Source organism: Lytechinus variegatus, chromosome 4 (assembly GCF_018143015.1).
Source record: "Lytechinus variegatus isolate NC3 chromosome 4, Lvar_3.0, whole genome shotgun sequence".
NCBI lineage: Eukaryota > Metazoa > Echinodermata > Echinoidea > Temnopleuroida > Toxopneustidae > Lytechinus > Lytechinus variegatus.
This window is the reverse complement of record NC_054743.1, coordinates 37,380,970-37,396,225: the sequence shown is the minus strand read 5'-3', so window position 1 is coordinate 37,396,225 and position 15,256 is coordinate 37,380,970. Positions and strand designations below refer to the sequence as shown.

Here is a 15,256-nt window from a genome sequence, read left to right as displayed (position 1 = left end):
TTTTTCTTTCCTCTCAATTCATCTCTTTTCTTTCTCTCCTTCATTCTTTCGTTCACCTTCCCTTCCAATTCTTTATATTTTTTTTTCACAAGTCTAACACTGTGTAGCCTTCTTTGCGTATCTTTGTCGATTGTCCCGTATTTCATTTTGAGAAATCTGGTCACCCTGGTGAAACGTTTGTATTTTTTTTTAATTTTCAATGGAGGACATCGTATGACGATCGACTTGAGTGCACCTGAAAAAATGATTATCACGTCATGATTGATTCTCGAACATTGTCTCCATGCAGAAACTCTTTTCAAAATCGTAATATCACCAAATAATAACATTTTACAAGACAAAACAGAGAAAATTGCTTATGATATTTTCCCCCATCAATTTGAAGCTAGTTTGTGCCCAACTTTGGGCTCTGATTTCTTGAATGGAAATATGCCATACGTCATCGAACACGCATGCGCATTTTGCTTCTTTTCTCGGAGCTCGGAATTAAGAAGAGACGTCAAGAGATGGAATGAAAATAATTCTGCCATATGAACATAACAAACTCTGCTGACGTCGTCAATAAAAAAAAAACCATGCCAGTATTAATTCTTCCATATGAACATAACATACTTTGCTGCATGACATCGTCAATATTCTTAGTATGACCATAAAATCTTATTAAATCGTAATTATAACTGATATGAATTTAGGGCTCGATCCGAGACATGCATATTTATTTCGATCGCATGCTCTTGTTTAAAAAAATGGATTGTCATTATCAGGATTAATTCTCGAACATCGTCATAACTCATATTCCACAATCTTTATATCAACATTGAATAGCAATCCAAATGACCATCCACAGAAGATTACATATTTATTCACATCGATTTATTTGGAGCGCATTTTGGATCCAACTACACAATCTCAGGCAAGTTACAGCACTCTCTGCTGTTTGCACTTGTTTGCTGGCGCTGACAAGCACGCCTGTTGTTTCGTGAGAGTGAGTAAAATCTTATGGATCGACTCTGCGTGATTCATGTCTTAAATATTGTTTCAATTTAAACTTATATGTTGTCATCTGCAAATATAATTGTTGGAGATATTTTGAGAAGAATTCTGCATTGGTCCCCGGCCTTTTTTGTGTTTTGTTATCATGGAAAATACAAAAGAACTTTGCTCTGTCATCTGCTTGTGCAACGCTCACCCGGCCAGCGCATACCGTCAGTGCATATGCATGCAGCTCATGCGTGCATAGCCGCATCGACGCGACGACGCCGGAGCAAAAAATTGACCCAATTTTCCCCGCCTTCAAAATTCGATGCATCGATGTTCGATCGAATTAAAGCTGTCGAACACCGTTTTTCAAAATAATCGTTAACTTTCCAACAAAGTCGGAAAGGGAAAAGCACTTGTTGATATAAAAAAAAATTGAGAAGGAAGGAAATACATAAATCAAGAAAAGATTCGTGCAGAAGCGATTAATGGAAGTATTGCGCACGCACGACAACACCTGCCGTCTTCCCGATCAGAAAAATAGTACAGTTGAAGCGAGATCGAGGCTCACATCCAGGTTGCGATGTATTAGATTAGTGGCGTTAATTGGGCCGTCGCAGGGCGTCCCGAAACCAATCAATAAACTGCCTCGGCTGAATATAAAGCAGACGGACTTCGACGGGAAGCGACGAGGGGCGATGGGGCATTGAATTTACATCCTGTTTTTGCGTCGCGACGGGTAGCGACGCATAGGGGATTTTTGATGACGTGCCTTAAAACAACTTAGAATTCTTCAATAGGTTTGTGAGTTGGGTTCAGGGTTAGGTTTAGGATAGGGTGTGGTGTTAAATTAAGGGTTGGTCATTGGTCATTCCATTAATGCGTGGAATTATTGCACTGTTTGTCTGATTTTTCCCTCCCCTTTTCTTTTGAGGCCTTCATCAATTTCAAGCTCAAAGCTTAAGATGAAGGTCTCCCACATTTCATAATGTATTATGTTGATATATGAATATATATGACTTTTTTTCTGCTATTTTTGTAAAAAAAAAAAAAAACATCAGGTCTAAATATATTTAAATTAGATTATTAGATTGTATATATGCATACGTTATTAATTATATCATTTGCTTATTATGTTATGCTATGAAAAAAATGATTTCACTTTTATATGCTTTTGTTTTTTGGAATGTGGAAATAAATAAATCAAATCAAATTTGCAGTGGAGTATTTGTCACCGGAATACATGGGACCAAATTTATGCCCACCTCAAAGGTATGATCCCAAAGGTAAAAAAATAAACCATTTCCCACCTCTGCAGAATCCTGGTTATGCCGGACGTCAAGAGCTTCCTGAGAACCTGAAGATCCAGTTCAGGACTGTAGCCATGATGGTACCCGATCGTCAGATCATCATGAGGGTCAAGCTAGCTAGCTGTGGTTTCCAGGGCAATGTCATCTTGGCTCGCAAGTTCTACACACTCTACAAGCTCTGCGAGGAACAGCTTACAAAGCAGGTGAGATGATTCAGGGAAATGAATGATGAAACTGAAGTAAAATGATCCATGTTTGTAACTCGATTCCTTGGGAGTGTTTTAGCAACATTTGTTTCCTTACAAGTCGTCAGATCTGAAAACTTTTCTTGATTTGCTGAGAAGTACAGTTGTTTGACTGTTGGAATGGTAACTAAGTACTTTCATGAATTACTTTCCAGGACCATGTTTAATTAGGAATAGGAGAGAAATAGATAGTGAGTGACTAATTATACTGAAGACGTATCATGGTGTGCTAGCAAATGATCTTCTTGTTTTTAGCAGGTTTGAGGAACAATATGCAGATACTGTGCTCAAATGAATATTAATTAATATTAATTAATATTGTGAAGCAACTTTATATAAGTTTATCTATACTTCTCAAGAACTGTTTCAGGAAGCTGTGTTTATTTTTGCATGTTGATATATGGTGTCATATCTCTATAGCTAATTATGTGATTGTTGAGTAGATTTTGCTTGTATTGTAGGAATGTTTGAGAGTGTCTGCTCTTTGTAATCGTAATACATATCGTTTCACTATCAATGATGTTCCTAGTCAGGCATAGTTGTTGATTGTAGGTTCATTATGACTTTGGTCTTCGTAACATCCTGTCTGTGCTGCGTACCCTGGGAGCCTTCAAGAGATCCAACCCACAGGATAGTGAGAACATGATCGTCATGAGGGTTCTCAGAGACATGAATCTATCCAAACTGGTAAGCTCCCCTTTCAATTAATTATGGAGTCATCCTTATCATTTGCAGTTTGAAGTGAAGAATCTTTTTTTGCCATGCTATTTTCCCATTTTTTTATTAAATAATTTTACTTCCTACTGTCATGAGAAATGTTGCTTGTATCTTCTTTAGTAAAATCATCGCTATTTGTCAATCAGGATGATTTTTGCAGTCTGTTCACATAAAAATGAGTGTTTTGACTCCTTAAGTTTGAGATGATTTTCTGTTGAGAGCTACATATATGTATCTATTTTGCTTCCAAGTTTATACCCCTCAGTGCTGATAGTAAGTGATAGACATTGGGAGTGGTATATGCTTTGACGGGAGCCGAGATAACTTGGTGGGTTCTACCCCAGTCAGGGCAGTGATATTTTATCTTATTCTCATTCATAATTATTTTCACTTCTAACCATTATGATCATGAATATATATTTATTTGTCTAGGTTGATGAAGATGAGCCCTTGTTCTTGTCTCTGATTGATGATCTGTTCCCTGGGATGACACTAGACAAGGCTGGGTACCCTGAGATAGAGGCTGCCATAGAGAAGCAGGTAACACCTTGATAGCATTTATCAACTTTTCTCCCAGTTAGAAACATCATTCATTACACCTTTCCCAAGGCCTTTACATGTACATACACAATTTATTAAAGGGCTGTGTTTATCATCTCATCTCAGTGCACCGTTGGAATAAGTAGGGGTCGTACATGTATGAAACGGGCATTCTTTGGTTTAATTGGGGTAATATATTTGAAATTTTGGGTCCATTCTTTTTGCAAGAACGTGTTTCTGGCTCAACAGAATTTTGGAATGCCCAAATTTGCATGACTTCTGTGTTTATCATTGGACCATAGTAACCTGAAAGGTGTGATGAATCTATAGGGCAATTCCATGACCTACATGTATTTTACCTTTTGTACATCCAGCCCCCATTAAATATTTTTTTTCTTCAATTCATTGACTATCCAAGCCATGATAACTTTAAAGGCATTATACCTTCCCTTATCTTGGTTCAGATGTACATACTCCATGAAATCGCCCTACATGAAAAAATTATTGGAGGAGGCTTCCCAATTCGTAGTGCATTGGAGACTACACCATTTACATGTTTGTGATCATAAGCATTCTAAACTTGTTTGTCATAGATCCGTGAAGCTGGTTTAGTTCACCATCCCCCATGGACTCTTAAGCTCATTCAACTGTTTGAGACTCAACGTGTTCGTCATGGCATGATGACCCTAGGACCCAGCGGTGCAGGTTTGCTACATTCATAATGCCTCTCTTTAAGTTTTGTAAATCCGCCCAAGTTTCTTTTATTATTCCATTGAATGCATTTATATGAACGTGCATTCTAAAACTATTAGGGTGTGTATGATGTGGAAGACATTTTATTTTTAGAACATGTGGTTTGTGATTTTTCTTAAAAATCTATGTCGGTTTGGATCCTGACAAAACAAAAATAGCTGCATAGTTTTTTTTTTGTAATGAAGACAAATTTGATTTTTTTCCATCGACAATTGTTCGTGCCACAGTTGCTCCCAATGGAAATGCACACATGAAGCTAAACAATAAACCCAAGCTTTAAGCTGTACCTTTACCTTATTTCTAATCTTGTGATTTTTACCCCCCAAAAAAACCCATCAAGACCCTTACCCTCATCTTATATTTTCATCTTAGAAATTAGTGGAGGAGCAATTGTCGTAAGAGTGAATGTCTAATTGGCTAAATATGCCTCCACCCTTGATGAAAACTCTGAGTGATAGTATAGAAAATGGATATTTGTGTACATGTAGTGATTGCTGTAATGATAGCAGTGTTTTTGGTTTGGTCACACGATGCTTTGGTCATCAATCATTGAATTAGATTGGATTTGATAAATGAATTGAATTAGATAAAAAAATGAAGAGAATAAAGATTGAATTATTAAAAAAATAAAATCAGTTTTATGTGATACCTACATGTATTTTACTTTGTATGTTTTTCCCAGGTAAGACCAAATGCATCCACACCCTCATGAAAGCTATGGGTGACTGCGGCGCCCCTCATAGGGAGATGAGAATGAACCCTAAAGCCATCACTGCTCCTCAGATGTTTGGTAGGTTGGATGTAGCCACCAATGACTGGACTGATGGTATCTTCTCTACACTCTGGAGGAAGACACTCAAAGCTAAGAAGGTAGCGTTAGTTTAAAGTAAAGTCCCCAGTTTTCTGTGATAAGGAATTCAGGAAAAATGCAAAATAAATAATTGAATTTTTCAGGGGAGTGTTTCATCAACATTTTTACTAGTTGTCAGGTCTGAAAACTTTCCCTGAGAATGATTGGCTGAGAGTCACTGTTACCACGGTAACTGTCAAATAAAACAGTACTTGCCGGATAAAACGTCTGACAAGTCCTTTCATGAAATGCTGCCAATGTCAAACAAATTTGAATTTGAATTTGAACAAAAAAATAAAGAATACAGTGCAAATCAAGACAATATCCAATCAAATCAAATCTTGCATCATTGGAATCAGTGCCGATTAAACCTTTTTAAAGTGTTCAGGTCTTTTCAGGATAATGAATACAAAATATGACCATAATAGACCAGTTCGTAGTTACTTCATGGGCAATTTTGGTCAAATGACCTTTCATTTCTTTCATCATGATAGGCAGATTTCAAAGCAAGATATTACGTAAGCTTGCCTTACATAGCAGGATGAAGAAGTTGAATAGACCAGGTGACTAGAATAGCACACCAATGAACACTTAATGAAGGTATTTGTTGCATTCCTACTTTGAATGCATATCTTAGCATGTTGCACGATGTACTTGACAAACTGTGAAATACCAGTCGTTCGTGGAAGCATTGTTGTTTTTTGTGGATGTAAATGAAAACGACAATTCAAAAGAATATATGAATAATCAAGACATCAAAGTTGGTGCTTATCTCATTAGATTTTAAAGCACCATGTCACTTTAGTACGAATCACCTTCTTCTGATCATGCGTAAAATCTCTTTATCATGCGCAGAAAGGAACTACGAACTGGCTTATTAATCTGGTTAAAACTATAATTGTTTAGAAATCAGCAAAATAGTCGTGGCATTCCAACCAGGTGCTGGGTCATCTTCCAAGTAATACTTACACTATCCCATATGTGCTTATCTGTGTTAGCACTATTCAGTATGATTTTTTTCAGTGAAGATTTCACAATTTCTCAAAGTTAGTGTTATATGGATGTATAATGACTCTGTCATGAAATATTTTTTTTTTGCTGCAACTGCATAATTAAGCTATAAACCTTTACTTCTCTGTCAGGGTGAGCACATCTGGATTGTTCTTGATGGACCTGTGGATGCTATCTGGATTGAAAACCTCAACTCCGTGCTCGATGACAACAAGACCTTGACCTTGGCCAACGGTGATCGTATCCCTATGTCACCCAACTGTAAGGTCATCTTTGAACCTCACAACATTGACAACGCCTCTCCAGCCACCGTGTCCAGGAACGGTATGGTCTACATGAGCTCGTCCATCATGGATTGGCAACCTATACTGCAGGTAAATTGCTCTTCAAGAGTGGATTCAAACTCGGGCCATGTTATATAGAATGCTATAGGGAATACAACGCTACTGACCATATACTCTCACTCTGTGCATTTGACAACTAAATTGTCTTATCACTCTTTTATGGGCAAAGGTCAATGCAGGCAGAAACAACAGTTTGCTGAACCCGAATTTGCATAGTAATTTGATGCTCTTGTATTGTTATGTTATACTACTTATTTTCAAAGGAGCAAAAACATTTTTTACAAGATTTACGACCCCTTGCTTTTTAGAATCTTTTCATATCTTGAAAATAACAACAAAAAAATGCAATGTTGAATTTTTGCCCCATATGAAAAAAATTGACTTTTTTCTCATTTTGTGCAAAAGTCTCATAAAGGATAAGCTGGCCAAATCCAACTGATGAGAGAGTGGGGATAGACATCAGTGAAATACATGAAAATATATGGAGCTATGGATGAAACCTCAACAAACCATATCTTTCCCCAAGTTTAATGCCATTTTGATATCATACTCATCAAGGCTTGATTACTTTTTCGATCCTATCAGGGTTGGTTGTTCACCAGACCAGCTACACAGCAGGAACTATTGATGTCTCTCTTTGAGTCTACCTACAAGGATCTTTATCTCTATGTCATTCAGAGTCTTGTACCCAAGATGGAGGTCAGTGTTTCAAGTCCACTTTACACTATTTGTTAAAAAATATAAATCTGTACAAGGTTTTGATATAATTTACTTCCATGATAACATTTGATTCAAAGTTTCAAACATACAAACTTCATGTATATCAAATTTCAGGATTAATTTGATGAAAACTGAATTTGTAAATTTTAGATATATTTCATCCTCAGAAGGAAAATACCAAAGATTTAAACCTTTACCCCCCCCCCCCTTTCAGAAGGATCATACATCACTCTTCATCGTTAGTAACTTAGTGATGATTTGATTAAATCAAAATTGTTAGATCCTTTTTTTTGGGGGGGATGGAGGGGTTTCTTATAGGTTAGATCATGAATTGGTACTGTGAAGTCTGCATAAAAGTCAATGATATTGTTTGTTTAATATCATGCCCATGTTTGCACTCATGCTGGAATTTAAGCCCCTCTCAGCCATTCACTCATGCTAGATATTCAGTTGACAATGCAGTTCAACTTTCACTTAACTATGATTGATTATAGGTGCTGGAGTGTATGTACGTGAGGCAGACGATTGATCTTCTATCTGGTCTGATTCCCGGAGAGGATTCTAACCCATCTAGAGAGCATCTGGAGAGACTCTATATCTTCTGTCTGATGTGGTCTCTGGGAGCACTCCTTGAACTTGATGATAGAAAGAAGGTAGGGTGCATTTATCATCTTATCTGCTCTAATCTCTTCAGGTCAAAGTTTAGTAGATATGGCCGTGCGATTCCATTAAACACATGATCATTGTATCTAGAAAATATTGAAAGTTTGTTTTATTGTTCTTACCTCTCAATGAGAAAATTAAATAAAATGGTTTGATAGAGCAAAGTTAATTATTCATTTTTTCTTTGGATGTTGGATTGGCACATTTGTTTTAGGGTAATTCAGGTACAATCAAATGTAAATAAAAGGGACAGTTAAAGGTAACTATAAGTCTCTTTGCCAAACCATAAGTGTATGAACAGTTGCAACCAATTACAAGTATTGTTTGTATCTCTCTGTCGTACCTTCTGGACAGATTCTTAACTTTGATTAAGAATACTACTTGTAGATAAATAATGGTGTCTTTAATGAAACAGATGTTTCAGTAAATAGGAAATGACATCCTTTAAACAAATTAAAACAAAACGAAAGTAAAAACAAAATAAAGTGAAAAGGGTGAATGTGGATTTCATAGATTTTCAGTATGAAGTGGATATTCTGTGATCATTTGGATAATTTTCGCTAACTTCTTTTCTCCCCCAGATGGAAGCTTGGTTGGTTGAGAGAGGTGGACTCCTGCTACCAAAAACTGAACCTGGTCAAACTATCTTTGAGTTTGTGGTCAGAGATGATGGTCAGTGGGAGCATTGGTCTGATAGGGTAAGAAGAGATTTTGTTTTCACTGTTAAAGATAGAAATGAGGTGATGATGATGATCGTAATCATTGCCACTGCTACATGTACAACCACCACCACCATCATCATCATCATCATCATCATCACCACCACCACCAACACCATTGTCATCATCATCATCATCATCAACACCATCACCATCATCGTCATCATCATCGTTGCCATTGTCGTTGTCATCATTATCATCATCATCATCATCACCACCACCACCATCCTCATCATTATCACCATCATCACCAACATCACTATCATCATCACCATCATTGTCATCATCATGAACATCATCATCATCATCATCACCACCATCATCACCATCATCATCAACATCATCATCACCATCATCATCATCACCTTCATCATCATCACCACCATCATCATCACTACCATCATCTTCACCACACTATACAAATATATTTTCTTCATCTTGTTACAGGTGCCCGAGTACATCTATCCCACCGACTCCACACCAGAGTATTCCTCAATCTTGGTTCCTAATGTTGACAATGTGTGCACAGATTACCTGATCCATACCATCGCCAAGCAGGAGAAAGCAGTGCTTCTTATTGGTAAGATCATCAACATATAGAATGAGGGAATAAGGGAGGGGATTGAGAAGGGAAAGAGAAAATGAAGAATGCGTTCAGGGGCCCGCTTTATAAAGAGTTACCAGAGCTGCCAAGTAGTACGTATTTTCAGTATTTAGTACTGAAAAATGAGAAGAATACTGATGGTTTCATGCAAAATACTGATTTCTCAAGTTTCAGTTTTATGTGTTGTCCTATGGTATTTCTTTGAAAATACTGATTTCCTCGCCAAAATACTGATTTTCAGCTTTAAAAATACTAAAATGTTCTTGTTCAGGTTGGCAGCTCTGAGTTACTAGTACAATTATTGTACCTTTGTCATTATGACAACTACCATGGTAACAGGCCAATCATAATAAAGGTTTCAATTGTAGTTACAGTAATTGCAAAGTCACCATAGTTACAACTGTTTGTGAAACTGCCCCCAGGATTGGGAATAAACATATAATACCAGAGCCTTTATTCATAAAATCTTTATATTCCATCTGATTGCAAGGGATTGACACTCCACAATTTTATTATGAAAGGTCAATTTGTACATGGAATCGGGAGGTTGGAAAAGGGAAGAACAAAAATGGTTTTGATGATGACAAAGGGCTTTGTGAACTCATTAAAATCAAGCAGATATAGATTATAGAAAGAAAATTCAGCTCCACTTGATGCAAGTCAATTCAGTTCAATTCATTTTTGGTTTTATCTCACAAAAGGAGGAAACAAAAAATAATGAAATACTAAGACAATTTGAAAAGTGAGGCATTGGAATGATTGTGGTGTTTTTAAGTACAATGTTTTATCGTTATGATATGCTAATGCGATTTTATTGTTGTAATCGATCATAACAGGTGAGCAGGGTACAGCTAAGACTGTGGTCATCAAGGGATACTCCAGCAAGTACGACCCTGAACACCATCTCTTCAAGAGTCTTAACTTCTCCTCTGCCACCACACCTAACATGTTCCAGGTATTTTGAAATTCAAAACTAAAGAAAGTAGTTGGTGTTTGATATGTGTATGTGAGCACTTGTGTTGGTTGGCCAGTGTTGACTGAATGCATATTTCGACAGCCTAGTCTGGATAATGGTACAATAATAATATGGAGTGCACATATGCACATACCCTATTTTCAGATTGTTCAAGGTTTCGTAATCACCTGTTGACTTGAGGTGTAAAATATTCTCGATATTCTCCATTGAATTTTAAATATTGCTCTATTTCGATATAAGTCTTGTATCTGTTTGGGGGATATTTAAAATCTTTCTGCATAAAGACTTATTGTCCTTATGTTGTGCTGGATCATGGCTTCATTTATTTATTTTAAGTATTATTTTTTTGGAGAACAGATTTTCATTTCCTTTGTATTTATGTCTGTATTGTCATTTCACTTTACTTTGATGAGGCCCCCCCCTCACCACAACCACCGCAACAACAAAAAAAAATAGCTGACATGTGTATTGTTTTGTAAGTGTCTTCATTATTGTTTTTCCCTTATTCACAGAGAACCATTGAGAGCTATGTTGACAAGCGTGTGGGTACAACGTATGGACCACCAGCTGGTAAGAAGATGACAGTGTTTGTTGATGACGTCAACATGCCAGTCATCAATGAATGGGGAGATCAGGTAAGATATGATGATGATGATGATGGTAGTGTTTCGCTTTTTCAATAGTACTTCATACATGTACATCATGGGGATCTCATTGGACTTAAAACTAGTTTACAACTCCAAATCTTGGTGGTTGCAGAGACAACTCCAGAAACTTTGTCCGCAAGTGGTTAGATAACATATGAATATATACACTTTCCAGCCTCCATCAGTTGGGGAGAGATTATGTTGTTTCTGAGACGTCTCAGAGACTTCGCTGCGACTTTGGAGACATCTCCGCAACTTCCAAACAAATAGACTAGCATGGAGATGTCTCCATTTTGTCTCCTAGAAGTTGCACATTGGTGTGGGAGTGCAAACTATCTTTTGTCACAGAGATGTCTCATAGAGAAAAACATTGAAATCATCACGACAATGTCTTGATTACTGAGAAATAGCCGCAAGCGCTTAACAGATGTATGAGTAACCTGAAAATTGTATTTAAATCAATGTTCCAAAAATCAGTCAGTCGCACGTTTAGCAAAGGATTCATTTCAACTTTCTGAATGGTAAGAAGTCTCTCATCAGGCACTTTGGACATATACTTAATCTTTCAGATCACCAATGAGATTGTCCGTCAGTTGATGGGCACCAAGGGTTTCTACAGTCTTGAGAAGCCCGGTGAGTTCACCAGCATCGTCGACATCCAGTTCCTAGCCGCTATGATCCAGCCTGGAGGAGGCCGTAATGATATCCCGCAGCGCCTCAAAAGACAGTACAACATCTTCAACTGTACCCTGCCGTCCAACAACTCCATCGACAAGATCTTCAGCACTGTCGGAACTGGGCACTACTGCAAGGTATGGAAGGGATGCCAGGGGAGCATTTCATGAAGTTAATAGTCAATGATTTTAGCCTACTTATTTGCTCTGAGCCAATCAGATGCAAGGATTTTAGTAGCTTGTAACAAATAGAGAAAATCACCAACTATTTGTTTCATGAAATGCTTGCCAAGTGTACCTGATTATTTCAGAGACACCCTAGGAACTTATTCTAAACTTATGTTTATTTAAACATAATCTCTGCTCTAAAGTTGTTTTTGCATATGTAAAGGTTGATTATTTTATTGAATTGCCCATATGCTAGTAATGGCTCTTTTCTCCATTAAGGAAAGTCATACTTGGTACATGCATAAAAGCATGCAAATATCCGTCAGTCAAAATGAATACATGTACCGGTGTTTGAAGGATCAACTGTTGTGTTTATTCTCATTGACTTTTGTTGTATTCAGGAATGCAAGGTCATTGTTGAAATTTGTTACATGTAGTTCTCAGCCAGTGTAGTCTCCTGCTCCAGGAACTCATGACAGTACATTTAGAAACTCTTTTATTTGTATCCCTTACAGGAGCGTGAGTTCAATGCTGAAGTCTGTCAGCTAGCCGCCAGTCTCGTCTCCTGCACCAGGAAGTTATGGCAGCGTACGAAGATCAAGATGTTGCCCACCCCTGCCAAGTTCCATTACATCTTCAACCTTCGTGATCTCAGTAGAATCTGGGAGGTAGGTTCATTCATTCAATTTTATTTTGTCTGATATCTCTGTCTATGTGTGCATTATTCGATTAGTTCCATGACATTTACTCCGGCGACAATTGCTCAGCTGTAAATTCCACATGCTAATAAGATGACCAACCTCAACCTGATACTATACCCTGTCTTAAACCTAACATAAAACCCTTTTGCAACCCTAACCCTAATCCTGTTACTTAGACGAAATAAAGCCCAGAGAAATTGTCGCTGTATAAAATGTTGTGTCACCATTTAATTAGTTATTATCGTATCAGAAACAATTTAGTGTGACTAAGCTTAGTACTAACAATCTCGGTAACGTGTCTTATTGATGATTGCTTTCAGTAATTGGTTTTCTAAGGCCCAAATTGCATAGATATAACAGATTCAAATCTGATTGAAACCGAGATTAATCTGAATTCAATTTAAAGGACAAGTCCACCCCAACAAAAACTTGATTTGAATAAAAAGAGAAAAATTCAACTAGCATAACACTGAAAATTTCATCAAAATCGGATGTAAAATAAGAAAGTTATGACATTTCAAAATTTCGCTTCATTTCACAAAAACAGTTATATGAACGAGCCAGCTACATCCAAATAAGAAAGTCGATGATGTAATTCACTCATTATTTCTTTTGTTTTTTATTGTTTGAAATATGAAATATTTTGATTTTCTCGTCATTGTCATGTGAAATGAAGTTTCATTTCTCCCTGAACACGTGGAATTCCATTATTTTAATATTTTGTGCTTCAGGCAAGGAGGTCCTAATCGTCAAATTCGTAAAAATTGAAATATTGTATAATTCAAACAATAAAAAACAAAAGAAATAGTGAGTGAGTGACATCATCAACTCTCTCATTTGGATGTAACTGGCTCGTTCATATGACTATTTTGTTAAAAATAAGCGAAACTTTGAAATGTCATAACTTATTTTACATCCGATTTTGATGAAATCTTCAGCATTGTGCTTGTCTGATTTTTCTCTATTGATTCAAATCAACTTTTTTCTAAGGTGGAATTGACCTTTAAGTATAAAACAACTCTTGGTGAATCAAGGTCATAATATCTTATCTGTTGTTTACTTGCTTATAAATATGGTGGATCCTTCCATGAATGTTCACTTTGAAACTGATTAAGTGTGATATTTGTTTTATCTTCATATAGGGTATGTTGAACAGTGATGCTGAAGTGATCAGTAACACGGCAGTCCTACTTGGTCTATGGAAGCACGAATGCACCCGTGTGATTGCTGATAGATTCGTCAGTCAGGAAGACAAGGATTGGTTTGAAAAGACCATCAAACACGTGAGCCTTTCATTTATGGATTTTTTCCTTGAGTCAAATTCATTTAATAGTCTTTAGCCTAAAGCTATGATGGTAGAAGTTAGGAGACAAGGAAATGTTGCATGGACCTGTCATGAATGATATGTAGCAGGTGTAATATGATGATGTTTATTATAATCATTATAATTGTTATGATTACACAGCTAATTGTATTAGTGCTATTGTTTTTTGGTGTCATTTGCAAGTCCTCCATTACAAGAATATCACTTCTGTACAAAACAGAAAATATGAGTGTGACCAAAAGTGTTATGAAATATTTCTTGCACATGCAGAAAAATTAGTTAGAGAAATTAAAAATTGTGAAAATCTAATTGTGCAAAATTATCTTTTGCATTTAGAGTAAGGCTTGTTATTACAGTGATTAGTTACTTTTAGATAGAATGGAAAATAATTTCAAGTGCAGAAAATTAAGGAAGGGATTCTACTTTGTCTGAATAATCCAGCTACAAATAATTCATTACATTGTTGGATTACTATCATTTTTTCACCGTTATTTGTTTGTTGCAGACAATTGAAGAAGACCTAGGAACGTCCTTTGCAGAGCAGCTCCCCAAAGAACCATTGTTTGTTGACTTCTTGCGTGATGCTCCAGAAATCACAGGTAAACAATTTATTTTATGGCCTAACCAAAGATTAAGAACATTGTGTAAATGACACTTTAATATCTTGCTGGAATTAAAGGACAGGCTATTTTCAGTTTTGTTGGTTGAGCAATTTTAGAGCTCTTTGAAAGACCAACCCCTTCAAAACCGGGAACAGTTTGATCTGTCGGATAAGGATTTTCCATGTTTTCGATAATTTCAAATCTGCATAAGTGGCCCAATTCGGGTTTGGAAGTTTGACATAAATTTAATACATAGAATACTAATGATCTTTCATTTAATTACAAGGTACATGTATAAGAATGATTTTTCAATGTCAAATTTAGTTAGCTTAAAAATGAAAACTCTTGTCAAAATCAAACTTTTCTAATTACAAAGTTTTAAGCATATGGCAATATATCATGAATCCTCAATGTTTTGAGGCACTGTTTTAACACACAATTTCCAATTTATTTTTCTCTTTGAAATTGTTTGTAAGTATGATTCGGTATCTCTGGATATTTTTCTCAAATAGCTGAATCCAAGCACATTTAGTTTGTCCCGACCTTATGATTTTATTATGCATGAATTTAGCACACAACACATGAATGTTAATATAGACACAACTTTCCACTTGTTTGTTTATATTAGTATCCATAGTTTCAATACTTTATTTGCAATGTAAATTATTATCCTGTAAAATATATACTGTCAAAGAAGAGATGTATGAACT

At 36.4% G+C, this 15,256-nt stretch overlaps 1 protein-coding gene across 1 annotated transcript in view; it reads left to right on the top strand.

The window, feature by feature from the left end:
* LOC121413974 (dynein heavy chain 5, axonemal-like) overlaps positions 1-15,256 on the top strand; it is a 90,371-nt gene that overhangs the window by 47,557 nt on the left and 27,558 nt on the right. Inside the window, exons 37-52 of the mRNA XM_041607002.1 lie at positions 2,297-2,491; positions 3,086-3,220; positions 3,683-3,790; positions 4,384-4,495; positions 5,226-5,413; positions 6,536-6,778; positions 7,334-7,447; positions 7,963-8,121; positions 8,713-8,829; positions 9,298-9,430; positions 10,291-10,409; positions 10,943-11,065; positions 11,647-11,889; positions 12,435-12,587; positions 13,763-13,903; positions 14,450-14,543. Of these exons, the coding sequence (XP_041462936.1) occupies positions 2,297-2,491; positions 3,086-3,220; positions 3,683-3,790; positions 4,384-4,495; positions 5,226-5,413; positions 6,536-6,778; positions 7,334-7,447; positions 7,963-8,121; positions 8,713-8,829; positions 9,298-9,430; positions 10,291-10,409; positions 10,943-11,065; positions 11,647-11,889; positions 12,435-12,587; positions 13,763-13,903; positions 14,450-14,543 (2,377 nt within the window). The remainder of the gene's footprint in view (positions 1-2,296; positions 2,492-3,085; positions 3,221-3,682; positions 3,791-4,383; positions 4,496-5,225; positions 5,414-6,535; positions 6,779-7,333; positions 7,448-7,962; positions 8,122-8,712; positions 8,830-9,297; positions 9,431-10,290; positions 10,410-10,942; positions 11,066-11,646; positions 11,890-12,434; positions 12,588-13,762; positions 13,904-14,449; positions 14,544-15,256) is intronic.